The following is a 25,638-nucleotide window of genomic DNA, read 5'->3' as shown; positions in this document are numbered from 1 at the left end:
ATTTTATTACTAGAGAGCATTAGAAATTCTTCGATATGAATAGTATCTGATACCAGATGACATCAATCGTCACTGCCTAAGGTTCAAGTCACAGGTTGCGCTACGGGAGGGTTCCCTTAGCCCAAGATTTATTGCATAGAGTCTTGACTTTGAGTTCGTTCCGTAATCAATCATGACTTATATCATACCTAGAACAAAATTGCCTTCTTTCTGACACTCATAAATGTGCACCAAATTCCCAACCCATGATGTATGCGCCAGTCACTTAAGCACGCCTGCCATTATCCTCAACCATCGTCACATGCGACACAACTTTGTCTTCCTCGTGCTGCAATTGCTCCTGAACATCATGCCTGACCTTTTCATCCTCGGTCGGGTAGGCACGCTTGAACATGGTCCAGAGTGAGTGAGCAAAGAGATCGTCCATGGATTCTATGCTTCGGCCCTTGAGCTCGGGCAGACAGAAAAAGACGAATATGGCCCCAATGTACGTCATGATGGAGAAGAATAAGAACGTGCCGTAATTCATGGTACTCAGCATGTGTGGTGTGGCGGAGGTGATACCATAGTTGACGATCCAGTTTGTGAAGAGGCAGCAGGACATGCAGACCGATCGAACTCGTGCGGGGAAGATCTCAGCGGCTACGACGTATGGTGCTACCGAGTGCCCGAAAGACCAGCCGAAGGCGTAGAGATAAATCCTAGCCTCGAATTAGACAGAAATCTCTTTGAGTGTGTGCGCTTCAAGAAACTTACATGATAATGCCCACAATGCCACCCGGAGTCGTTCCGCTTCCAGGCTGAACATCAGAAAAGCGGAGGAAGAGACCGATGTAGAGCATAGCTGTAGCCTGAATTGTTGCTCCGATCATGAGTGGAAGACGACGTCCAACACGATCAACAATGACAGTAACGTAGATGATGGTCGTTGCAAGCTTGACAACCCCGTAGACTCCAGTCGTCAAAAGAGAACTCGAGCCTTTAGGTACTCCAATCATGGCGAAGATTTGGGGCGCAAAGTAGTTCAGAGAATCAGTGCCTAAAGTTGCACACTGTCAGCTTACCCGCACACTATGATCCGAAGGGTAGCTGGGCTGGTCCTACCTGTGAGCTTGTGGAATAGGAATAGCATGACGGCAAGGAAAAGTCTCCGCCGATTGCTGGCGTTGGTGACGATGTCTTTCACAACCACCACATAGCCATGGCCTAAGAGTATGGGTCAACTTTGTTCTTGGGCATGTGTGTCTCCATGTGCTGTCTCTTGACATACCCTTTGCTTGGCTTTGCTCGGCTTCCGACTGGGCCAGAATCTCCAGATACTCTTGGTGTACGTATGGGTGCTCGGCGGGCAGGCCTCTCAGCTTGCACAGATTCTTAAGCCCACGCTCTTGTTTGCCTTTCGAAATGAGTGCCCGTGGGGTCTCGACGACGACTATATGGATGGTCACGTTAGTCTGTTTGGTCCAAATTGTGAGGTGCTATGGTATCGCGATGACTTACACCAGATAAGAGTGAAGAGGAAGAAGCCTGGAATCAACTGGATGCCAAGAGCCAACTGCCAAGCCTTGTTGTTGTCGGGGTCCTGATTGGGCCAAAGGCTGACTGCGTAGTTAACCCAAAAGGCGATAGCAAGTGCCAAGATGATCATCAAGTTGTAGGATGTAGTAAGGGACCCTCTGATTGACTTTGGGGAGTTCTCTGCCAAGTACTGGGGAGCCAACTGAAAGTTGCGCATTAGCCTCATCGCCGAAGTCTCGATAGCGTTCAGTGTAACAAGAGTACTCACCATTGAGGTCGCTCCGATGACCACACCAGCTAGGAGTCTTCCAGCGTAAAGAACATCCAGGTTGGGAACTTCCTGCATGGAGCAGCCTACAAGAAATAGAGCGGCCATTGATGTGACGGCTTTCTTCCTGCCAAGGAAATCGGAAAGAGGCGCTGCTAGTAAAGCACCGGCAGTACCACCGGCAGCGACTGAAGATACCCTGTTAGAGGTGATGTGTAAATCAGGTATCGATTGAGGTTTACTTACGCATGGCTGCTATATTGCCCTCTGTATTGTGTTTCCGTCAGCAGTAGTTCCAACAAACAAGAAAAACAGAGTGATAAGTGGGCACGGCTTTACCTCTTGTGTTTGCTTCTTCTTCGCTTATTGTATCGAACCCAAAGGCACGCCGGAAGGACGGAAACGTCATGATGCCCCCAATATTTCCCTGGTCAAAACCGTATGAACATCCCGCAAAGGCTATCGTGATGCCCAACAGCAGAAGCTTAGAGTTGAAGATCTCCTTTGGATCCTTCTTCCAGTCGGGCGAAGCCCATAGTGATGTTCCACCACCCATTGTCGAAGAGAGTATTCCGGCGAAGGTCGATAGGGGTTGAGTATCGTGTTGCAAGAAGCTGAGTTCGGCGGGCCAGAAACTCTGTACTGTCGGCTCTCTCTTGGTTTTAGATCAAGTTAACAAGAAGGTTGCAACTGTATCATATACCCGGATAAACTGACTCGACCCTGGTGCCAATTCACGAACTGGCCCTAGCACTCACCTTCCCCCATGGGGAGCAGTTCCAAGAGCCGAATTACCCCGCGTAATCCACAGCATTTCTCGAGCCATGGATGCATGGGGGTGTCTATTGGGAAATCAACCAATACAATTATCGGGGAGAAGACCGTAGTCATGAGGTGTCATCAGGTTGCATCGTGTTGCTATTTGACAGTGATTGATCGTCGCCTGTTCAATCTCTGAGTTGCCCCGTTTTCAGGAAGACCGACAATACCCTAAGCTGCCTTTCTCGTGGCCATGAGCGTTGTTTCGTTACCCTTGGACGGAATAGGAAACTCGGAGACTTGTCCTAGCCCAGAACTCTCCAAACGCCTGTGACACGGAGCATGGACGGGGGCTTCCCGGGAGGCTATGAATTGCGGGGCCGGAAATCTCGCCGGCGGGCTAACGCGGTTGATTGCGGGGAAGGGTGGGAGGAGTGGTGCATGTCGAGGGCGTACTTGGCAAACGTGGTTCGACTCAAGACATACATGTAGACTGAACCTGGCTCTACAGGGTGATAATACCAGACTTGATGGCTGGATCGATACTAGACAACCTACCAGCTCGGACACTCTTCGGTCAGCTCTCTATTATTGGGTTAGACACACTCCAATCTCCCAAACTCTTGCCAAAGCACTCGCACAACTAGACCTACCATGTCCCCGAACCTGCAGACTGCTGCCATCCCCGCGGCAACGGTTCAGTCCCATGCATCCAACCTACTCCAACTACCCGACAAGACCCTACTCTGCGCCTGGTTCGGGGGCTCCCAAGAAGGCCTCCCGGATATTAGCATCTGGCTATCTCGTCAAGAGCCAGGCACAACTTCCTGGTCGACACCTCAGAAGATATCTTCTGACACCAACCGCAGCTGCCAGAACCCGGTGCTTTTCCGAGCACCCAAGACGGGAGATATCTGGCTCTTCCACACCTCTCAAGATGCGGGTAACCAAGATGGGGCCATCGTAATGGCCCGCACGTCAAGCGACAATGGCAAGACGTGGTCATCGCCCCGATATCCCCTGAAAGGTGTTACCGGTGCCTTTGTGCGCCAACCTCTCGTCGTTCTCGGAGATGATACTTGGGTCCTTCCAGTTTTCCACTGCCGGTCAACACCAGGTCAGAGGTGGATTGGGAACAATGATATCTCTGCAGTGTTCTACTCCAAAGACGAGGGTCAAACATGGATAGAGAATGTGGTGCCTGATAGCATTGGCTCTGTTCATATGAATATCATTGCACCAAAGAGCCAAGGTTCCGAATATGTAGCGTTCTTTCGAAGTCGGTGGGCAGACAATGTCTACCGTTCAACATCGCCAGATGGCCTGAACTGGGCTGCTCCCAAGCCGACATCTCTTCCGAATCCCAACAGCGGCATCTGCGCCGCACGGCTAGCATCAGGTAACCTGGCCATCGTGTTCAACCGCTCCTCCGCCGAGCCTGACATGGCCAAGCGAGAGGGCCTGTATGACGACATCACACCCGAAGATGACAAGAGACCAAATCAAGCTTCGGTAAATGGCAAGAATGCAATTTGGGGAACCCCGCGGAAAACGCTTACGGTTGCTGTGTCTGGCGACGATGGACTGACATGGAAGGAGAAGGTCCTTGAGGAAGGCGATGGCTTTTGCATGACGAACAATTCCATCGAGAAGACAAATCGGGAGTTGAGCTATCCTAGCATCTTTGTTGAGAAGGGAAGTGTGCATGTTGCTTTTACATTCCATCGCCAGTATATCAAGTATGTTAGAATAAGCGATATAGAGGGTTGGGTAGATCAGGCATAGCTCCAAACCCATTCTCAAAACAGACCCGCTAAGGCCTAAGGGTGGCTTTGAAAATCACGATCGTTATGCTTAGTGATTAATGACTGCACTTCAAACTTTGCGGAGGATTCGTCTCAACTTATTCACCTCTAAAAGGACAACCTGGAAAACATAATGGAGTTAATACTTCTTGACTTGCCAAACGACATTGAACATGGGTTACTCAATACTCGTCACTGTAGCGAACGCATGCTGGACGATCTTAGTTGAGGTAGTAGTCCGTCGAAGTCAACAAAGTCTAATCAATGATATATTGCTGAAGCGACTATTTGCTCCACGACCTTTGCTTTTCCGTCTCTCCCAATACACCAAGTGTTTCTAGAGCCCATTTCTTAGTTGCGTCGCCGAGTGGAAGATACGGCCGCCTCATCTCCCACGATGACTCATCGGTGAGCCCGATATCGCGACCAAAGAAGTGCCAGGCGCCGTATTTTGTCAAGGCAATACCCTTCTTACAAGCCCATTCCGCGTTTGCTACATCATACTGCAGTTTCAGGGACTCGTCAGCCTTCCCAGCCTTCCACAGGTCATACACTGCTGACGTTGAACCGGGAAAGATGTTTCCCATGCCCGTTACGCAGCCACTTCCTCCAGCCTGTAGCGTTGGAAGAAGGTAGTCGCTGCTGCCACCAAAAACACCAAATTGCTCATGTGTAAACTTGCTGGTCAAACGAGTCACCTTGCCGACGTTACCGCAGGTCAGCTTCACAGCCACGATATTGGGATGCGACGCGAGAGCAGTGATCTGGTCGGAATCGAGATCTACGCCGGACGTGACGCCAGGAAAATTGTAGATGACAATCGGAATGGGAGAGTTATCCGCAACATCTCGATAGAATCCCAATATCGCGTCACTTGATAGGGCTTTAGCCCAGTAGCTGGGCGGGAGCAACAGTCCAAAGCTTGCGCCCGCTGCGCCGGCATCTTTGGCGTTGAGAATGGCTTCGCGGGTAGATTCTGCGGATATGCCAGCTACAATAGGGTAGTCAGGCTTTCCAAGGTCTTTGACAGCGCGCACCGCTGTTTGGAGAATAGTCTTGCGCTCGTCTGCTGTCAGAAGAACGAGTTCGCCGTTGGTTCCGAGGTAGACGAGACCGTGCATACCAGCGCGAACTAAGGCCTGGCATTGCTTGTAAAGTGCGTCATGGTCTACAGGTTGCAGAGGATCGCCGGCTTTGTAAATTGTGACGACGGGGGTGTAAACCCCTGGTGGGAGGGGCTTTGACTTGGGTGCGATGGTGCTCGAAGGCATTGTGAAGGTCTTCTTAGGCAAGCCAAGGTAAGAATAATGCAACAGAAGCCAGGCCCAGCAGGAATATAATATCGGTGATCTGAGGGCGTAATTGAGGGCGAGGACTGGGATGCAAACAGCTTCACTCTTGGTCGAGAAAATCAACCCCTCCTAATATTCGACTCCAATTCTGAGATGCGGAGACAATTGCGGAGAGACCTTCTCGGCGAGCTTATGGCGAAGTATCACATCCCACACGGCTTCTGCTCCGATCACGCAACCAGCTCGCTCTTTCCTACTTGCATGGAGAACCTTGATCCAGTGGACCAGTAGTAGCGAACATGTTTGAGGATTCGTAGGAAGCCATGTGGTTCCGAGCAAGAATCAAATCCTCCCGGCGATGGTCGCTTACCCGCTATCCACATCGGCGAGAATGCCGAAACATGGGGAACGAGCGTGCGGAGCTTACAGGGGGGGCAAAGCATCGGCCGGAATGACGGGGATGTCGCGATCTGTGAGGCGATCCGAGATGCCATTGATTAGGTCTCAGACAAACGCGGTGTAGGGGTCAATAGGGTTTGACGGTGGCTGTGGCAACTTTGGGGAATGGTAAATGGGATCTAAACATTAGGCTACACCATTCTTCGACGTACTTGACCAAACACCCTCTCGCAAAAGAAATCTCACGCGCCTTATTACTAGTAGACTTTCGGAATGTGCTTGTGAACCGGCGAGGAGCGAGTCCGGACGCCAGCAATTGTCGAAACACAATGACGACAAAGCCAGAAGAGAGTGAGAGAGCCACGATAAGTGTGACTGATCTCAGCAAGCACAACACCAAGTCGGATTGCTGGATAGCTGTACACTCCAAAGTCTGGGATATCACAGACTTCATCAACGAGCATCCGGGAGGTCCATTAGGTGAGTCTGGCACAGCCTCCTAGTCTAGTTCTTTGGGAAACTGACGAATGCGCACTTGTCAGTTCTTCTCAAGTGCGCTGGCTCAAATGCCACAAAGATATTCGATGAAGTTCACGCACCAGATATCCTGGAGGAGCTACCAGACGAGAAGTTCATCGGCCTACTGAAAGATGCCACTCCAGACGTGCCTGCAGCAGCATCGCAGCCAGAGAGTTTAACTGGCACATTATCTGCCCCCGCCGAGACTTCGAAGCCCTCCTCTGCCGAAGAAGACACCATCCCGCCTCTAGAGTCCATCGTCGGTGCGCCAGATCTAGAAGTTGTGGCCTCGAAAGCGCTCACGCCAAAGACATGGGCATTCTACTCATCTGCGGCTACCGATCTGATCACACACCGAAACAATAAGCAACTCACAAGAAGAATCATGATCCGACCAAGGATTCTAAGAAATGTCTCGCATATTGATATGAAGACGAACATTCTTGGATTCGAAAGCTCGGCCCCATTCTTCATCTCGCCTGCCGCGATGGCAAAGCTTGTGCATCCAGATGGCGAGCTGGCTCTCAGTCGCGGCGCAGCAAACGAAGGAATTATTCAATGTGTGAGTAACCAAGAAAAACCAGCCGATAGGCGCAGCAGTTGACCTTGGGCATCAGATTTCGAGCAATGCATCCTACACCCTCAAGTCTATCGTATCCGCCGCCCCGCCGTCACAGCCCTTCTTCTTCCAGCTCTACATCAACTCAGAACGTCACAAGACGATCGAGATCCTCCGATCGGCACGTGCACTCGGCATAAAAGCAATTTTCGTGACCGTCGATGCCCCGGTCCCTGGGAAGAGAGAGGCAGACGAGCGTGCAGCTCAAGCAGGAACGATCCGAGCAGCCATCAGTGGCGCTGAGAGCAGCAAGGACAAGAAGGGCAGCGGACTCGGCCGCTTAATGGCACAATACATCGACAAGTCAATTACTTGGGAGGACCTAACCTGGATCAGAGAGGCTAGCGGAGTACCAATCGTCCTTAAGGGTGTTCAAACTGCCGATGATGTCAGGTTAGCGGTTGAGTATGGGGTTGAAGCAGTTTTCTTGAGCAACCATGGTGGTCGATCTCTGGATGGGTATGTTTTGAATCTCGAGTCATCACTGGCAATTGACAGACACGCTGACAATGGTTGAACAAAAGATCGCAAGCCTCTATCCTAGTTCTGCTAGAGCTCCGAGAACAGTGTCCCGAAATTTTCGAGAAGCTCGAAGTCTACATCGATGGCGGTTTCGAGCGCGGCTCGGATATCCTTAAGGCAATCGCCCTCGGAGCTACAGCTGTGGGCGTCGGGCGACCGTTCTTGTACTCTCTCGTGTATGGTCAAGATGGTGTAGAGCATCTCTCTCAAAGTAAGTCCTCGTTACTTGTCATCCGATTTATTAGGGTGAAAGCTGATCATTGAACGCGCATTAGTTCTGAAAGACGAGTTGGAGACTTCGATGAGACTTTGTGGCATCACCAGCCTCAGTCAAGCTACCCCCGCGATGGTGAACACACTAGATATTGACCATTTGGTGGTTTCTGAGAATAGAGCCCGGCAAAAGAAGCCTGTGAGAAGGCCAAAGTCAAAGCTCTAGGCTGTGAATAGGCCCGCATAGATACCATGGCAATGATACATCAGTCCTCTCATGATCACAACCGTAAAATGCGAATGGTAGCGAGATGTTGAGGGAATTGAGGATTGGGTCGATGTACCTTGAGACCACTGCGGCAAGTCGAGCAAATCATGACACTTCTTATGTCTTCGAAGCGAATGGCATGATACATGTAAGTACTCAACGTATTGTAAGCACTTTGCCAATGACCAGGATAGCCGATAGAGCCGCACACGAGCATCATTTGGAGTAGACTTGAGAAAGCAGTGGTGAATTGCATGATTATGAGGCTAGTCACTCTATGGGGGGAGATCATGCCTTAAGAGTCTTCGCAAATGCCTCAACGGCCTCTAAAATCGTACCATCGGGTTCCAAACCCAAGCCATACGCCCTGCTCACATCAAACCGAGCAGCCCATGTCTCCACAATAGCCAAGATGGCGGCATCCTTCTTTTCTTCGATGAGTGCTAGCGATTCTTTGCCACCAACCTTCTCCACCGCATCAAGAATCTCCTGCACCGTGACGGTGATACCAGGTAAGTTGACGACCCTCGATTCCCCAAACTTCTCTTTTGGCACATCCTTGACCTTGACAAGGTTCTTCACCACCGTAGCGGGGCTACAGACCCAGACTTCGAGATCACGGCTCACAGGCAATACATTCTTGATGCCCTTCAGAGTCTCACGAACAATACCTGACGCGAAACTCGATGCCGCAGCAGAAGGCGCGCCAGGTCGCACTGTGACTGTAGGAAGTCGCACAATGCGGCCGTCGATGAGCCCACGCCGCGAAAAGTCCTCCACTAGCAACTCGATAATAAGCTTCTCGGTGCCGTACGATGTCCGCGGCTTCGGCACAGTTTCGCTCTCGATAACAGGCTGGCGCGGGCCGTAGACTGCGCACGAACTAGTAAAGACGACCGTGGTGCCAGGGTAATTATTCCGGAGGTAGTCGAGGACGGCACGGACGGAATCGAGGTTGACTTTGAGGCCCAGGTCGAGGTTCGCTTCCGCCCCGCCGGACATGAGGCCGTGCAGGAGGTAGACAGCTGAGAACTGCTTCGAGAGCAAAGAGCTCACTGCCGCCGGGTCGGTGAGGTCGGCTTTCAGAGAATTGATCTTGCTGCTTTCTCCTGCCACGTCGGCGGGGATTGGGGGCTCGATTACATCTGTGATTGTGAGGGTTGCTGAGGGGTTGGATTTGATGAGGGCGGACACCAGGGCCTGGCCAACGAAGCCTGCGGCGCCAGTTACGAGGACCTCGTTTGACATTTTGGCTCAACTTTTGGTATGCAGCTCTCTAGACAAGCTCTTGTGAAAGCAAAGTTCTACAGCCAGGAAATCTTCACGCGTCTTTTCACAAAAGAGACGCGATCGCGTGCCCCTCGGCTTTAACTGATCCGATCTCGCTGTGCCGTCATGAGGGGTACAGTTTGCACGCATGGTCACGTTGTCGGAGCTTCTCCTCATACCTCTGTCGCCTGCACATTTACCGAGCATATCCGGCGACTGAGGGACGGATACGCTGGCACACGCGAAGTTCAGACGTCAGGACATGTAGGTCGGACAGGTCGCCGATGCAGGTCGTCTAATCCGGGCATCGGTGAGTATGCCGATCATCCCACCGGTGGATCTCTGTCCGGGAGCTTCCCCGCACTGCGTAAGAGGGGCATCGCGCAGTCGGAGGTGGTGGGGGTGGTGAGGTATCCCGGCGACAGAGCTGAAAGCCGATGAAGTGATGCCGAAGAGCGAGGTAAAATGACGTGACGGTACAAAACAAAACCTCGGGCTCTGTATGAATTGGATGACAAGCTATAGAGCGCCAATTGTAAGCGCAATCAAGCTTAATCAGACCGAATTGATAGACTTACTTGTCTGAAGACGATTTTGGGTCAATATCATGGAATACGTGAGGTTAGTACTGCGATAATCCCGGGCACAATCGTTCTCGCGTTGTCATGCAATTGCCCATCTTCACTAGAACGAAATGCCACAAGCATTGTGGCTATCTTTCAAAACGCTGATAGTCATCACGTAGACTCGGCAACACAGGCCTCAAGGTCTCCAAAATCATCCTCGGGTGCATGACTTTTGGCTCTTCCAAATGGGAGGGTTCACCATGGGTCCTCGATGAAGAGGAAGGACTCCAGATCCTGAAGGCAGCTTATGATAACGGCATCAACACTTGGGACACGGCAGACACATACTCAAACGGAAAGTCCGAGGTAATCATTGGCAAGGCTCTGAAGAAGTTCAATATTCCGCGCCAAAAAGTCGTCATCCTCTCAAAGATCTTCAACCCCGTTCCCGACGACGACTCCAGGCCCGCCAGCGTCAATGATGGTCCTCTAGTAAACCAGATGGGTCTGAGCAGGAAACATGTCTTCCATGCTGTTGACCAGTGCCTCGAACGTCTTGGCACGGATTACATCGGTAAGACTACTACGAGTAACGCAACGAGAATCGAGGGGCTGGCAGCTAATATTTCGTAGATGTTCTCCAGATCCACCGCCTCGATCGCGAAACACCTCCCGAAGAAATCATGCGAGCCCTCCACGACGTCGTCCAGTCCGGTAAAGTCCGTTATATTGGTGCCTCATCCATGTATACATGGGAGTTTGCCCGCTTGCAGTACATCGCCCGGTCCAACGGCTGGACAGAGTTCGTCTCGATGCAACCGTTCTACAACCTTCTCTACCGCGAAGAGGAGCGAGAAATGCTACCATTTTGCCGAGCAAGCGGTGTCGGTGTGATCCCATGGTCACCGATTGCTCGCGGACTGCTGGCAAAGCCCCTCGCCAAAGAGAACGATGAAGGAACCTCGCTACGCAGTCAGACAGATAAGAAGACGCAGGCATGGTTTGCGGATGCGAACCTGGATATAGTAAACCGCGTCGAGGAGATTGCGAAGAAGAAGGGTGTGAGCATGGCTCTCATATCAACTGCGTGGGTGCTACAGCAGGGATGTTGGCCGATCGTTGGCTTGAGTTCCGAGAAGAGGATCAAAGAGACGATAGGGGCGCTCAAGGTGAAGTTGACAGAGGAGGAACTGGAATATCTGGAGAGCGAGTACCGACCCAGGAATATTCAGGGTATGTAGATAATTATAAACCTACGAATGGGAGGCTTTAAGAAGCAAGGGATAGCTACAAAGTCCGTTTTCGTTGGTGATCATGAACCAGGTCTTCCCATCTGATACTCCACGTTTGCAAAATCTTGGCCACCAATTGTTGCACCATCCGCGTTTAACGAAGTCATGTCGAACTGGAATACTGGGGAAAGACCGAAACTCATGTCATAGTCAAAGAAGAACTCTCCTTCCGGGCCCATGAGAGTCCCATCGGCGCTACCACCAGCGAGTTGGGGATCGATGACTTGTGACTGGTCTCCGTTGACCGGTTGCGTATCCAATACCTGCGTTGATGTATCTCCACGGCCAGACTTCAACGTCCTAGCCATGCGCTCGAGACCAGGCGCCATGAGATTGGCTAGATGCCACCGCCCAGCTGGTAGAGATCGGAAGTGCCGCACGAGGCTCGTGGTAAGGTTCCAGACGCGGTCCGGCTCGATCAAGTCGCCGCCATACTTGACTGCCACCTTAATGAGGAACATGCAGGCAAAGGCTGTCATGCAGTGCAGGTACGAGGGCATGCCCACTACCCCTGCGGCGACATCCGGATCGGTAATGATGAAGTCGATGGTTGATGTCGCTACCGAGATAGCCGTTGCGGCGCAGTCGAGGAAGTGGTGCGGTATCGGGCTGTCTCCAGAGAGGCCCCGGAAGATGTGAGAATAGAGATGGAGTTTGGCGAAGTGGAAGTGTAGGAGAGCGCCTTTGCGAGGGAAGCGGCCTATGTGTTGGTATTGTTCTATACGCGGATTAGTACAACCATCGTCAGAATATTGAGCAAAGGACCAACGCACCTGACAGCGTTTCAGACCAATGTTTGATCCAGTGGTCGAGCTCCTTATTGAAGTGAGTGATTTGGTGGACGTAGGCTCGTGGCGTCGGTTGACCCTTGTCGGGCCCGAATAGCTCTCGTATGCTACCGATAATGCCCAGGAGGGCAACTTGACTTGCGAGACGCTTGTCCTCCTCCGTCGATATCGGTGATTGAAGAAAACTTTCCCATTGTTGCATGGAGGAGTCCTCCTGCACGATCGCCGGCCGCCCATACAAGGTGGCAAGATGTTGGTCGCAAATGTTCAATATGTACCACAGCCGTGCCCCATCTGCAGCCTCCTCGCTCTTCTCTTGTATGGCGCGGGTATAGCTGTTGTGTAGATTACATTCCGCCGCTCTCCTGATCGCATACCCAGACAACATCCAAGACATGTCAGAGAGCCAGTACGACGCGACACACATGGCGCGGAGGTAGTCACGGTTCACTCGCCGATCAAACATTGATCTCTCTGTGAGCCGCCTGAACTCAGAGCTGCAGATACCGTACAGGCTGTTTGCTTGTGGATCATGCAGCGCGGCAACAGTCAGGGTCGCCGCAGCCAGTATAGGGCTTTTGCGACGCAACTCATCCAGCTGCTGGTACTTGCACCCCACACCATACATGAAAGCATCGAGACGGTCTCGGTAGAGACGGAAAAGGCGTTCGGCATCGTCTAGGCGCAAGGCACCTCGGGCAATGAAGTCATCTTGGGCCGGACTGGAATGGCCCTCCGGGGCGTCTGGCGACCTGAGCGCCCTCAGCTTTGTGAGAGCGTAGAGCGAGTGGATCGGCACGTGGGGGAGGTTTTCGTCTTCTGGGGATATCTTGGGGGAGTTGTCGCACGAGGGGCCGTGGTTGTCCTGCCCGGCTACACCGAAACGGGTTGCGTTGGCAGCCAGCCCGGGGCCAGACCGGCTCTGCTGTGATGGGGACTCAGCTGCTTTCTGAAGTGTTGAACTCTGAAGTGCCGCTGGCTCAGGTAGCCCCATCTTCTTGGTGACTTCTCTCAACGTATTGTGCAGGTTCTCGATGTCTTGTAAGACTGCTTCGTTGTACCTTTAAATGGTAAGTCGACTCAACGCCTCGTCTCTCTTTAGGTCTTTGCTGGGGTCTTACTGTGTCTTCTCGTCGATGATGCTCTGCAGGTTCTTGCCCAAAACACAACCCAGATTTCTTTCGGAACATCGCCGACATGGTGGTCCGCTCTCGTCCATTAGACATTTGATCTTGGAGCTGGGTTAGACTTGAGACTCTTTCAGTCCTTCGATCCAGATCGTGATCGCCTTTACGTACCTTGTGCTTTCTACAGGCTGCACACGCCTTGATCTTTCGGGAAATTTGCGGAAAAGACTGCTCCCCGTTGCCGGCCGTCATCAACTACACAAGTCTAAAGTATCAGTGTGTGATGTGCAAACTCTAGACAACAACTGTTTATCCTACCGTCATAAACTCCATGTTGTCATTAGCATCAGACCATGTTCTCTTCGCCATGGTGGAAACCTCGAGCCTCCGAATGAGGCTGGCTGTAGAATCTCGCACTCAAACCTCGCTTGGATAGTTGGAGTCGTCGGCCGTGAGGAGGATGAAAAGAGGAGAAGTTCGGCTCCAAAACACGCAATGGCCCGCGCGAGTCGACCGCGTGGTCGGCACTTGTGTGGAGAAAAGAACAGGGGGCCAACGCCGTCGAGACTCAAGGGGGTGAGATCGAATGGCTTCCTTCCCCCGACAGCTTAGAAAGCAGTTGGAGATGATTGAAGGCTCGGAGTTGACCCCGCTTCCCCGCATAAAGCTGGGATCCGCCTCCCAATGTTGTCCATCTTTGCGAGGTTACATCCAATTCAACCTCATTTACAACTGAGCCTAACATTACTTCTTTCAGACTGCGATCTGAACATAGGGAAATGAATTATGTAATGCAATCAGCTTTCAACCGAGTTATAAGATAGGCAGGAACTATCATTTCCTCTGTGCGAAGCTCGTCATGAACTTGTCTCAGTGGAACACCGACGGAGGTCACCCAGAGACCCAGCCATATCTCCCATCTTGTTGAAGAGGTTTCTTCAAGAACAGATGGATGCATCAATTTGAAATCAATGTCTACTCGCATCGCGGACAATTTCGGCCAATACATTGAGTTCATCTATGGTTGTTGGGCTGGAAGCCGACGGTTCTCGTTCATCTTCAAGGAGACAACGAACAAGCTTTGAGGGGCTGAAACACTACGACGATAGATACCCCTATTGTTGGTCGGCTTATGGGGAGGCAATCCAGAATCAAGAACAAAAGAAGCTTTTCCTAGTCGCTCGGCCATGAACTAATGTTGCCCAATGGCAGCATTGGACTGGCCCATGTCGACTTCCCAAGCCTTGCCACGAACTTGGTTGATAGCAGCAGGACTGGGCTGCCCACCCCAAAATCACAAGGTTAGAATTGCACTCCGCGGCATTAGCCTGGAGGTAGACTTTCCTCAGAGAGCTGTTCCCTGCTGCCGAAGGATTGGGAAGATGAACGACGCGTCGTCTCAACATCGAAAGCTTCCATCTCTTGGCTGCCATGTCTCCAATCTTCTTCTTTATTGTCCACAAAGAGCCCAGAAGGGGGCTGGGTGTCTGGAGTTTCTTTTCATTCATCATTATTTCCTAGCGGAATGAATGAAACTCCGTCGACCCCATGATCGCGCTATGATGATGCTTCAACTTCTCATAGCGGCTCTTGCTGTAACGCATGCCTTCGCTAGCCCCTTGAGCGGCCGGCCTTGTGGAAACAACTCCACCGCAAAGCAGGGTCATCGGAATCTTCTGTACGTAACGAATTGGGGGATCTATGGTGCGGGCTTCAACCCCGATGACCTTCCTGTACAAGACATCACGCATGTGCTATACGCTTTCGCAGATATAAAACCAAATGGAACAGTGTAAGTCTACCGTCTTCCTTCGACCTTGAGCTTCGATCCTCATCTGCGTCTCTGGCCAGCGTTTCATCAGACCCATGGGCCGACACCGGTAAGCCTTTTGGCAATGAAAGCACCACAGAGCCTGGCCATAACGCACACGGCCTGGTCAAACAGCTCTACCTGAAGAAAATGGCCAATCGCAACATGAAAGTCATCTTATCCATAGGCGGCTACAACTGGTCCCCCAAATTCGAACCTGTCGCCGCCGACAAGTTTCGCCGCGCAACCTTTGTTTCCTCCGCCATCAAACTCATGGCTGACTTTGGGATGGACGGTATCGACATGGACTACGAGTACCCTAACACCACTGAAAAGAACCAAAATTGCGTAAAGCTCCTGTCCGAACTTCGCACAGGCTTGGACGACTTTTCGAAGAGTAATGCAGGCGGATATCACTTCACTCTAGGTTTTCCCGCGCCTGCAGGACCTCAGAACTACAAAGCATTTGACTTCCAAGAGATGGACAAGTCTCTCGACTTCTGGTCGCTCATGGCATTTGATTTTGCCGGTGCCTGGGAAAATGTCACAGGCCACCAGTCCAATGTTTTCCGAAGCAAGCGGAACCCACAAAGCACCAAGGCGAGCGTCGAGAGGGCCTTCGAGGACTACGTTGAAGAAGAAGGGATCTCTCCTGCCAAGATCAACTTAGGTATGCCCCTCTACGGTCGTGCCTTCAGCAAAACAAAGGGTTTGGGGAAATCGTACAGCGGACTACCGAATGGTACGCTCGGCCAAGCTGGAATCTACCTTTACAAAGACCTTCCTAGGCCCGGTGCGACGGTCCATTGGGACAGTGCAGTCAAGGCCACGTATTCATACAACAACGCGACGCAAGAGCTGGTGACCTTTGACAATATGAGAAGCGCAAAGTACAAGCAGGCTTATATCAAGAAGAAGAAACTAGGCGGTGCCATGTTTTGGGAGGCTACGGGTGATAAGGCGGGTGACGAGAGTCTCGTTCGCAGTATGGCGAAGGGGATGGGCAAACTTGAGAAGTCGCAGAACTTGCTGCGGTACCCGACTTCTCAGTATGACAACATTCGCAATGGGATGAAGAAAAACTTTATTGTGCCTCCAAGCAAGACATCGTAAAGTTGGTTGGAAGTCACGGGCTATAGAAATTCATTGAGCTTCCATTCAATGCCGGAGTGTGTGTGCAGGTGCAAGTCAACGTGATCAAGCGAAAACGTTGGAGTAGAAGTGACATGGGTGCTTGTGAGGCGGGAAATTTAGTTGTTGTCTATCAAATCTCGAAAATAATATCATTTCGACGATTTTGCGTAATTAGAGGCAATAGAGAGACATATGAGCTTTATAGTTCTGCACCACTGCCTGCGTTTGTCATGCTTTTGCGCTGTATCGAATTCGCTGTGATCGCGTTAGCGTGATCATCCTAGTGCACTGTTAAGTGCACAAGCCTGATGAGGGGTGTGTGAAGTGTGGTGCGATGAAAGCTGCAAACACAACTCCTCCATATATGCAGACCGTCCAAGTCCCTGAAAGATGTGATAGCATGAGCTGATCTGGTAAAATGGTGCCAGCCAATCCCCATCATCAGCGTCCGAGGCTGATGCAAAGCAAGACATCGAGCACATTTTCATTTGAGCTGAAGGTGTCTTAGCCTGTCAAGAGGCTGGCTGAGGCTGAGTCCGTCAAGTATTGCGACACCTGCAAGTCGCCCAAGATTGATTGAACGCGGGCCCAAGCGTTTCTCCCCGCAGGATTGGACGAGTTACGCGGTGGCCGTTCGCAAAATATGTCCTTCATGTAATTCCTTGTTGACAATCACGCTAGACTAAACGTCCATTACATTTCCCCGCTTCAATAGTCGCTTTCCGGGGACCAGGTAACATGGCCCAGATCGCAGTCTGGAACCCAGTTCGTCGGATAAACCTAGCTTGAGGGGCTAGCTAGCTGACTTTCATCACATTTGTACCTTGGGAATTGTGATATGTACTCATTTTGTGAGACAACTCAGCTTAGCGTTTGGTCTCGGAATATTCCCTCACCCGAGTAGGGAAAGGTTTAAGTTTCGATCAATTACTGCGGCTGGTCAACCATCCTGCTGTCCACGTGCGGTTCACTCAGCTGAGACAATATCTTGACTCCACACACGACAACACGTTATGGGTGAGTAGAGTCTCGATCAATTATCCCACTCAGTTACAACTTACTAGGACAGCAAAAGTAGTAGATGAGGTGGCAGCGACGCAACAAGACTAGCTTCTTTCCGCCTGTCCTGCATGAAAACACGGAAGCGTGCATGTACATGTAATGTCGGGTTCAGGAGCGGACTCGAACAGGTGTCAATAGTCAAAGTTCATTCCTCTTTGGGATTGAATTATACACAGCTGAGCTATAGCCGAATGAGTAACTTTGAACCATAGTTTGCATGGCCACAGCTGGAACGGACTCAAGGACATAAAGACTGGATGGGATCGCCCTCAATTCCAGGGATCTCTCAGGAACAAAAGCAAAGCACAGATACCTTCGGACTATAGCTCTATTCCCATTCTATTCAGGCTCAACTTTCCACCATCTTTCGAAATGGTCAGGTACAGCATCACGGTCCAGAACCAGTCTGGTTCCCAGCAGCAGTATGTTCTCTTCAACAAGCCACCAGTGGTTACTGGCAGAGTCCAGGGCCAAGTTTGGTCCAACGTCTTTGCGACTGCAAACACCCCCAGAGGCTCCCGGACGAACTTTACATTCTCCGGCCAGTACTCTGCTGTTGTTGCAACTTCCCAGGGCAGCCCTTCACCGGGTGTTCAGGTCAACGTGAGCGGCGAAAGAGATGTCACCCTCGGTTCTGTCAGGGACGACGGGACCCTTGTCCCAGGCAGCACTCTGCAGCTTATTGTCGCTGAAGATGCACCGCAATTCAGCAGCAATCCTCTTCCTAACAGTGCCTTCTCAAAGGCCTTTGAAATCCAAACCGGCAACGATTTTACTTTTGCCCAAGCTAAACAGGGTTAGTTCTCTTATTCGGAACATTGAAGGTCAAACTATGCATAATACTGAGCTTACCATCATATCAGAAAACTACCTAATCGGTCTTGGAGTTTCCAGGACTGGCAATGGCCAGGATGGACCTTTGGCTGCTTTCGTTCCCGAGCCCAGTGTGCGATACCAAATTCAGCCTCTCAACACCTACTACTTGACAGTTGGAAGCTACCGCAAAGGAGAATTTATTGATGCGAACAGGATCGGAGGCAGCATTGTGGCTATTGACTTCAATAGATTGCAGTCCAACGTGATTGTCGTTCACGACGACCGTGGCAACCTCCATATCCAGGCCGAGTAATGGATTGGACTTAGTTATCTAGAAGCACCACAGATCGAAATCAATCACTGGAGTTATTTGATATAACTAGAAGCATAGAACTTGTACCTTGCCTTCAGTGGAGACGCCATCTACGGCTAAGTGCTTACTTGTCTTCGTCGGTAATGCGAAAAGCCAGCACGCGATTCTTTCCTCGGCCGCAATAATCGTGTCGACATTGTGAGCAATGTTCATTTCGACAGCGTTGTTATGACTGTGGTCCTGTTTCTCCGCTTTCGGTGAAGGATGTGGATAACCCGTCTGTTGCGATGCTGGGGACGGAGCACGTCATCGGAACTCGCGCACGGAGGACGCTTCGCCCATCCGGCGAGCCTGGTTTGCGACGCCGGAACACGGGCACGCGGCTTATCTAAGAGCCAAACTTTTAAAGTCTTGTCCTTGGAGGCTGCGTGATAACATTTGCTTCCCGTTTCCAATGGAATGATCAATTGAGCCACAAGACTTGATCGAATTGAATCGCAATGCAGCTCACGACGTCAACGTTGGCTTCAGCGGCTTTGTTCCTCAGCAGCAGTGTTGCAGCACAAGGCGATGCTCAGACACCTCTCGTCGGCCCCGCCCGGGATGCGATATCGCCGTCTTCGCGGCCAAACATCGTGTTTGTCTTGACTGATGATCAGGACCTGCACATGAACTCTTTGGAGTACATTCCGCTGATTCAAAAACGGCTTATTGAAGAAGGGACACTGTACAAGAAACATTTCTGCACAACGGCAGTTTGCTGCCCATCGCGCGCGAGTCTGTGGACTGGCAAATTGGCTCATAATACCAACGTCACCGACCTTAACCCACCATACGGTAAAAGATTCGCTCGTCTACTTGTCTGACTGACAGAAGACGGAGTTCAAGAACATACGCTAATTGATTTTGCAGGTGGTTTCCCTATTTTTGTGAAGAATGGCCACAATGAGAACTACCTGCCCATTTGGCTGCAAAAGGCCGGATACAGCACCTATTACACGGGTAAAATGTTCAATGCCCATACTGTTTGGAACTATGATAGCCCGCACTTGAAGGGCTGGAACTCTTCTGTAAGTGTCCTGCTCTATTAGTCAACAAATGTCATGCTTACCTTGATTCAGGACTTCCTCCTCGACCCTAACACCTATGACTACTACAACGCCACCTTCCAGCGTGACCATGAGAAGCCGGTCAACCATCTCGGCGAGTACTCGACGGATCTAGTCGCCGAGAAGGCCTACGGGTTCCTGGATGAAGCTGTGGATGCCGGCAAGCCCTTCTTCCTTGGCATTGCTCCCATCGCACCTCACAGCAACGTCAACTCCAGTATCCTCCTCCCAGTCAAGGGCCCAGACGACGACGTGCCCGTCTCTGATGACAAGTTCAGGGTCAGCATTCCGTTAGCTGCTAAGAGGCATGAGTACCTCTTTGAGGATGCCAAGGTCCCGAGAACAGAAAACTTCAACCCTGACAAACCTTCGGGCGCCGACTGGATTCGTCGACAGCCCAAGCTCACGGATGAGAACGTGGCATATAACGATAAGCACTATCAAGGCCGTCTACGTGCCCTACAAGCAGTCGATGAGCTTGTCGATGGTCTCGTGGAGAGATTGGAAAAGCATGGCATCCTGGACAACACCTACATCTTCTACACGACGGACAATGGCTATCACATTAGCCAGCACCGGCTGCAGCCCGGCAAGGAGTGTGGATATGAGGAAGATATCAACATTCCGCTGATCGTTCGTGGACCCAGTGTTCCCAAGGGAGGCGTGACTGAAGCCGTAACGGCGCACGTTGATCTCGTTCCCACCATTCTGTCGCTCGCAGGTGCTCCCTTGAGAGCCGACTTTGATGGAGCTCCGATCCCACTCTCGACAAAGGACCTGACGGAGTCCCCATTGACTCGCGAGCACGTCAATGTTGAATACTGGGGTTGGGCCATCACCGAGAGCAAGTTCGGCTTCAACGGCGATGACACGAAGCGCATCTTCAACAACACGTACAAGGCGCTGAGGGTTGTTGGGGAGGGTTACAACCTCTACTACTCTGTTTGGTGCACTAACGAGCATGAGTTGTATGATATGACTGTAAGTTCGCTTGAGTCCGTGGTTGACATCCTGCATGTGAAGAAGTAGAGTGTATGTACTGACAATTTGCCCAATCCAGACGGACCCGGGCCAGCTTCACAACCTCTTGCACGCCGACGAAGCGGCCCTGGCTGCAGGCGCAACCATTCTCGGCTACCCTCTCAAGAAGGTCCTGCCCAGGCTCGACTCCCTCCTCTTCGTTCTCAAGTCTTGCAAAGGTACGACGTGCTCGCAGCCATGGAAGGCCCTCCACCCTACAGGAAACGTCGGCAGTCTACTCGAAGCCCTCGCACCGCGCTTTGACGAGTTCTACGTTCAGCAGACGCGTGTGCAGTTTGATCAATGCGAGCTGGGTCACATTATCGAGGCTGAAGGGCCGCAGTTTGAGCATGATGGAGCTGTGTACTGGAAGGGTTCCAAGTGGAGCGACTGGACCTGAGCACTTTCGGCCGTATGTAAGAAGCTGTTTTGAGGCATCGCCGGATAATGAAAGCTCAATGGACCACCACTTGCCGAATTATTTGCCCGTTGTACGAAAGTAGTGGGGTTCCACAGCATCAAAAAGCGGTGAAAATTCCCGCAGCCAAGGTCTGCAAGTGAAACATGTCCAACAGCGTGACAGTGCGTGATCTCGAGCAATCGCAACGGGACGGACGCAACGGCACGCGGCTTGCTGCTTGATCAAGGCCCCGCCGTGCGACATCGTGACCACTCTTCCCCCACATTGAGATCCGCTTCGGAACTAGGAATTTAAGCTCCCTTGCTTTCCGGAACTAGGAAAACCAACATTCCCCCAACTCCAACCGGATTAGACTTCGGGAAAAGCTCGACATGTTAAAAGCAAGTGATCCCTGACGTAAGTCTACTCGATTCGTCATCATCTGATAAAAAAAAGGCGGTTGTATCTTGGGTGGAACACTCTCGGGAAACACCTCAGTTTTGACGACAACTTCCCCACGTCTCAATCCCGTGCGCATTCGACGTTCTTCTTGACTAAAGGCAAATTCCATTCCCAAGTAAATCAATATGGCGCCGTATCAGGGTCATTGTAACTGTGGCTCGGTGAAGGTCACAGTCAATAAGAAGCCGGATAACATCGTTATTTGTCATTGGTAAGTCCGCAATCCTCATTGTCTCCACAGCTGCCAATCGGGGGACACAAGTTGACACGATGAAAAATTTCAGTTCAAACTGCAAACGCGCTGGGGGCCGTACGTCAGACTTCGACATCTACAGATTTCCAAACTGACTGTAATGGAAACATGTAGCCTTTTCCATGAACCTCTTTGTCGACGACGGTGAATGGGAGATCAACGATAGCCAAAACACGCTGAAAGAGTACCAGGACTCAAACACTGATTCTGGAAACACCATTCAGGTGAGCTGAAACTCTTTCTCTGATAAGGTAGAAACCGTTTCTGACATTAAGCTTTTAGCGATGCTTTTGCGGAAAGTGTGGAAGGTGAGGCTATCAACTAGGTACTTAGGTGACCCGTCCATCTGTGTACTGACGCATCTGGTAGTCCTGTCAAGACCACAACAAAGGCGATTCCGGGCAAAGCCCTCATCAAGGCGTCATTGTTTGACGACATCCCAACGAAGAAGAGTGAAGTTTACGGACAGAAGGCAATCAATTGGGCGTAGAGGATGATGTAACCGAATTTGAAGTTACGGAATGTGGCGTTTAAGGCGAGAGGGGGCGCACTTTGGCGGATGAGGCTGGGTAAAAGTGGCCGAAGATAGGCAGATTGTTGATATCTGTATTTGATATTGAATTGATTAAAAAAAGAAAAACATATGGCATTTTGCATCCATTCAGAATCCGTCAAACGATGAGAGAAAAGGTATTCCAACTGCCCGAATAAAGCAAAAAGTCTATAGTGATCGCTTTAGTCAATTACTCGTCCGCCTCCCTAAACGTGCAAGTCCGCCCCTGTATGCCCAAACTCGCTCTTATACGTCGTATCTATGATCCCAGTATCTACAATTCTCGTATCGGTGCGATTGGAAGGGAAGGTACGGTTGAATCCCTGATACGGACCCAGACTTGGCGGGAGATCCTGGACTCTTGTTCCCCAGTCACTCTCTCGCCGGCCAAGAGTAAGCACCAGCTCTTGACCCTCGGTGAAGAACTTGTGATCAACCCAGCTTTTCCTGTAAGGCTGGCCATTCAGAGTCGCCTTTTGAATGTAGATGTTCCGGTAAGTCGGGTCAAAATTGATGTTGCGGACCTTGGCCGTCCTGCCTGTTTGCGGGTGGGTGATTTCGAGGCTCTCAAAGAAGGGTGGGATGATCAGATACACATCCTGCCCGGGGTTTGGGAAGAGCCCCATCATGGAGAAGGCCAGGAATGATCCCATGGCTCCGCTATCATCGTTACCGGGAAGCCCGGCTGGGTCAGGTGAAAAGAATGAAGGGATGTAGAAGTGAGCTCTTCTTGCTGAGAGAGCCGGACGACCGGCGTAATGGTACTGGAAGACTGTGAGGAAGGCCGGCTCGTTGCCAATGTAGGTGATGTTTTGATCATGCAAGAAGTTGAGCCTCCGAACAAAGGCGTCCGGACCACCAAGAGTGTTGATGAGCGTTCCTTGGTCGTGAGGAACAAAGCTATCGAGGTTAGTTACTCAAAGCTCCCACGGTCAATCATGTCCTAATTTCGACTTACAAGCCATACTCCCACAGACTGCTCTCAAATGTTTCTGGGCCATTATTTTGCAGGGAACACGAGCTCTGACCGTCCAGGTTACTGCAGTTGAGCGGATTCTGATAGGCCCAAGTCTGGTTGAGGAACTTGGGCTCGAAGAATCCTCTGAACCCTGTGTCGGTACCATTGAAGAAAGCTGATTTCTGGTCCTGCTTGTACAGGTTGCGCCAGTTGCTGCTCGAGGAAAGATACTTCTCCCGATCATCCCCATGTCCCATCCGGTCAGCCATAGAGGCGATGCAGAAGTCGTTATAGCTGTACTCGAGGGTTCGTGAGACGCTCCTCGTTAGTGTTCCGAATCCCTTGACGTCGAAATCTTGCACAGGGATGTAACCCAATTTCTTCCAGCTATCCATGCCGCCGCGGCCGTTGACGCTCCAGTCAAACGGTTCTTCATCTGCGTCCTTCTTCACTGCTTCATAGCCCAGATCCCAGTCAATGCCTTCAGTGATGTTCTTCAAGTAGGCGTCTGCTAGAACGTTGTCCGCATTGGATCCTCCTTGAGTGAGGCCCTTGCACAGGCTCATGCGGCAGTCCGGAAGCCAGCCGAGGTGAACATATGTGTCGATGAGAGACCGTATCATTTGCGCGACCGAAGTTGGATCTATGATCACCAGAAACGGGATCTGGGAGCGGAACGAATCCCACAGACAGTAAAATGAGTCCCAGTAAGGCTCATCGCTTTTCCAGAGGGGATTCTCGCCGGTGTAATTTTGCGGGTTGACCATGGTCCGATAGATTCCGCTGTAGAAGTTCCTCGCAAACGACTCGTTCACCCGATCGGTGTTGATCTTGATGGGACTGAGCTTGCGACGCCATATTGCTGTTGCTTCACCCGACACCCGCTCAAAGTTATAATCCGAAATTTCACCCTCAGCATGTTCGCACGCCCGCTGCTCACTGATGAAGCTTGTCGCAACACGCGCGGTGATGGGCTGATCCGCGGACTTGAACCGCACAAACGCGCCGCCGGGTAAGGGGTACCCGTTGATTGACCGCGAGATAGTCATGTTTTTGACCTCTGTGCTCGCGCGACTGTCTGCAAAGATACCCGTGTCCAGAATCTCAGCGCCATTGAAGTCGGTGCAAAAGTGAAGGACAAAGGTGCCGCTACCAAAACTCGGTTGGAAGCGCGCGTTGCCTGTGATGCGTCCGGATTTCGCGTCCACATTGATAGTTGCGTTGTCTTGTCTCGTGTCGGCGAGATCTGAGAGGTCTTGGAGAATGAGAGGCTGTCCTGCTTGGGGGAAGTTGAATCTTATAAGAGATGCTCGCTCAGTTGTCGTCATTTCTACCCTGATACCGGTTTTCAGGGTGATGTTGAAGAGTCCTGGCTTTGCGATTACGTCTTTCTCGTTGAAGTAGCCGTACTTCGCCCTTGATTTCTTCGGAAACGTGCACCAGTTGATGACTCCGCTAGGACAGGTTGTGTACGCGAACAGCGGAAAGTTTCCAAGAGAAGGCTGTCCACCAGTACCGGAATCGTGCATTGTTGAGAAGCCGGTGACGGGGTTCCCATCCAGAGTGAAGCCGCCTTGATTCGAGCTGCTGTTCGTGTCCGCTGATGCTTTTGCCATGCCATAGGGTAGGGTCGCACCCACGAAGACGTTGCCACCATTCCTCGAGCCGATGAGAGGATCAACATACTTCAAGGCATCGAAATCATCCAATGCCTCGACTGCGGCTGAGTTCGTCAAGTCTGCAGAGGATGAGCCGGAAACCCAGTTCGACGCAGCTTGTACCGCGTCGTGAGCTGCATGTGAGGCTGCGTGAGATAGCGAAGGCAGATGGGTGTCTGGCATAAGCCACCAGCGAAACAACGCCGCGGCGCCATGAAAAGACCACAACTCATTCCACATCGTGAGTCCTGGTTGATGATGTGTTTGCTACCTTGAAGAATGAAGTCTAAAGTCTGCAGTGACAGCCGCGTTGAAAATTCCCCATCATCCCTTATCATACATGTAGTCAATGGCTGTTCCGGCCAACACGTGACGAAACGTCAAAGCTAAAGTTGGTCTCAAGTTCACTAGAGTTTCCTCCGAGCTCTGCTGAGAACGTCCTGCATACCACGCATGCCAGCTTGAGGCAGCCATTGGGCATCATGGCGTAAACGGCGAAAACCGGCCATCGTGCACCGCGATTCCAACCCCGCAGTAGGACTTGTCATGGACTAGATGGTGTAAACTTTCTCTTCATTTTGATGGTTGCATTGAATCTGTTAGCTTCAAAGATACTTCAATAAGTTGAGGTCGCACGCGGCAATCGAATAACGTGGTCTCGGTCCCGTCGTCGCATTGATCGAAAGCCCGCTTGGACCCGACAGTTGCAAGAGAAACTTAAACAATGGGGCGGTAAGCAAGCATTGGCAGGTATATCTCTTCGCGAACCCAACCGTTTCACATTGGAAACGAACCTTTTTTCCGTCTCGTAGACTGAAAGTGAGCGTTTCTCGTTATTTGTTTCCCTCTCGAGTCAGGATGCTTTG

General features: G+C 51.3%; 12 protein-coding genes across 12 annotated transcripts; 7 read left to right on the top strand and 5 right to left on the bottom strand.

Annotated features, from left to right (window-relative positions):
* Window positions 1–265: 265 nt before the first annotated feature.
* HER10_EVM0011623 (quinate permease) lies at window positions 266–2,342 on the bottom strand (the record flags this gene model as incomplete). The annotated part of the gene is made up of 8 exons (XM_035481051.1): window positions 266–701; window positions 757–1,039; window positions 1,105–1,206; window positions 1,271–1,432; window positions 1,501–1,720; window positions 1,787–1,974; window positions 2,033–2,053; window positions 2,126–2,342. 8 exons carry the CDS (start codon window positions 2,340–2,342, stop codon window positions 266–268), a joined length of 1,629 nt encoding a protein of 542 aa, XP_035330114.1.
* An 857-nt stretch (window positions 2,343–3,199) lies between these two features.
* Window positions 3,200–4,330, top strand: HER10_EVM0001944 (glycosyl hydrolase; the record flags this gene model as incomplete). The annotated part of the gene is made up of 1 exon (XM_035471676.1): window positions 3,200–4,330. The coding sequence occupies one exon, from the start codon at window positions 3,200–3,202 to the stop codon at window positions 4,328–4,330; it is 1,131 nt and encodes a 376-aa protein (XP_035328927.1).
* Window positions 4,331–4,634: 304 nt separating this feature from the next.
* Window positions 4,635–5,621, bottom strand: HER10_EVM0006830 (dihydrodipicolinate synthase; the record flags this gene model as incomplete). The annotated part of the gene is made up of 1 exon (XM_035476404.1): window positions 4,635–5,621. One exon carries the CDS (start codon window positions 5,619–5,621, stop codon window positions 4,635–4,637), a length of 987 nt encoding a protein of 328 aa, XP_035329532.1.
* A 749-nt stretch (window positions 5,622–6,370) lies between these two features.
* On the top strand, window positions 6,371–8,140 carry HER10_EVM0013192 (cytochrome b2; the record flags this gene model as incomplete). Its single annotated transcript, XM_035482556.1, has 5 exons — window positions 6,371–6,521; window positions 6,584–7,122; window positions 7,178–7,638; window positions 7,704–7,912; window positions 7,977–8,140. 5 exons carry the CDS (start codon window positions 6,371–6,373, stop codon window positions 8,138–8,140), a joined length of 1,524 nt encoding a protein of 507 aa, XP_035330300.1.
* A 330-nt stretch (window positions 8,141–8,470) lies between these two features.
* On the bottom strand, window positions 8,471–9,720 carry HER10_EVM0007519 (NAD dependent epimerase/dehydratase; the record flags this gene model as incomplete). Its single annotated transcript, XM_035477073.1, has 1 exon — window positions 8,471–9,720. Exon 1 carries the CDS (start codon window positions 9,428–9,430, stop codon window positions 8,471–8,473), a length of 960 nt encoding a protein of 319 aa, XP_035329617.1. The 5' UTR covers window positions 9,431–9,720.
* Window positions 9,721–9,893: 173 nt separating this feature from the next.
* HER10_EVM0004691 (uncharacterized protein) lies at window positions 9,894–11,258 on the top strand (the record flags this gene model as incomplete). The annotated part of the gene is made up of 3 exons (XM_035482965.1): window positions 9,894–10,072; window positions 10,197–10,591; window positions 10,651–11,258. The coding sequence occupies exons 1-3, from the start codon at window positions 10,059–10,061 to the stop codon at window positions 11,256–11,258; spliced, it is 1,017 nt and encodes a 338-aa protein (XP_035329244.1). The 5' UTR covers window positions 9,894–10,058.
* Window positions 11,259–11,329: 71 nt separating this feature from the next.
* HER10_EVM0005107 (uncharacterized protein) lies at window positions 11,330–13,593 on the bottom strand (the record flags this gene model as incomplete). The annotated part of the gene is made up of 5 exons (XM_035474732.1): window positions 11,330–12,027; window positions 12,083–13,158; window positions 13,219–13,328; window positions 13,396–13,479; window positions 13,543–13,593. The coding sequence occupies 5 exons, from the start codon at window positions 13,591–13,593 to the stop codon at window positions 11,330–11,332; spliced, it is 2,019 nt and encodes a 672-aa protein (XP_035329300.1).
* Window positions 13,594–14,786: 1,193 nt separating this feature from the next.
* HER10_EVM0004577 (chitinase 1) lies at window positions 14,787–16,147 on the top strand (the record flags this gene model as incomplete). Its single annotated transcript, XM_035474213.1, has 2 exons — window positions 14,787–15,016; window positions 15,076–16,147. 2 exons carry the CDS (start codon window positions 14,787–14,789, stop codon window positions 16,145–16,147), a joined length of 1,302 nt encoding a protein of 433 aa, XP_035329233.1.
* A 1,455-nt stretch (window positions 16,148–17,602) lies between these two features.
* On the top strand, window positions 17,603–18,359 carry HER10_EVM0006122 (uncharacterized protein; the record flags this gene model as incomplete). Its single annotated transcript, XM_035475717.1, has 2 exons — window positions 17,603–18,026; window positions 18,094–18,359. The coding sequence occupies 2 exons, from the start codon at window positions 17,603–17,605 to the stop codon at window positions 18,357–18,359; spliced, it is 690 nt and encodes a 229-aa protein (XP_035329427.1).
* Window positions 18,360–18,859: 500 nt separating this feature from the next.
* On the top strand, window positions 18,860–20,888 carry HER10_EVM0003704 (sulfatase; the record flags this gene model as incomplete). The annotated part of the gene is made up of 4 exons (XM_035473369.1): window positions 18,860–19,196; window positions 19,272–19,429; window positions 19,481–20,449; window positions 20,529–20,888. The coding sequence occupies 4 exons, from the start codon at window positions 18,860–18,862 to the stop codon at window positions 20,886–20,888; spliced, it is 1,824 nt and encodes a 607-aa protein (XP_035329124.1).
* Window positions 20,889–21,466: 578 nt separating this feature from the next.
* On the top strand, window positions 21,467–22,093 carry HER10_EVM0001765 (uncharacterized protein; the record flags this gene model as incomplete). The annotated part of the gene is made up of 5 exons (XM_035471500.1): window positions 21,467–21,561; window positions 21,635–21,660; window positions 21,718–21,827; window positions 21,886–21,911; window positions 21,973–22,093. The coding sequence occupies exons 1-5, from the start codon at window positions 21,476–21,478 to the stop codon at window positions 22,091–22,093; spliced, it is 369 nt and encodes a 122-aa protein (XP_035328903.1). The 5' UTR covers window positions 21,467–21,475.
* A 269-nt stretch (window positions 22,094–22,362) lies between these two features.
* HER10_EVM0001470 (glycosyl hydrolase family 92) lies at window positions 22,363–25,012 on the bottom strand (the record flags this gene model as incomplete). The annotated part of the gene is made up of 2 exons (XM_035471215.1): window positions 22,363–23,056; window positions 23,115–25,012. 2 exons carry the CDS (start codon window positions 25,010–25,012, stop codon window positions 22,363–22,365), a joined length of 2,592 nt encoding a protein of 863 aa, XP_035328875.1.
* Between the last annotated feature and the right edge of the window lie 626 nt (window positions 25,013–25,638).

Source organism: Colletotrichum scovillei (assembly GCF_011075155.1).
Source record: "Colletotrichum scovillei strain TJNH1 chromosome Unknown Contig00009, whole genome shotgun sequence".
Lineage (NCBI taxonomy): Eukaryota > Fungi > Ascomycota > Sordariomycetes > Glomerellales > Glomerellaceae > Colletotrichum > Colletotrichum scovillei.
The sequence above is the reverse complement of the archived record's forward strand: the minus strand, read 5'-3'. Positions and strand labels throughout refer to the sequence as shown.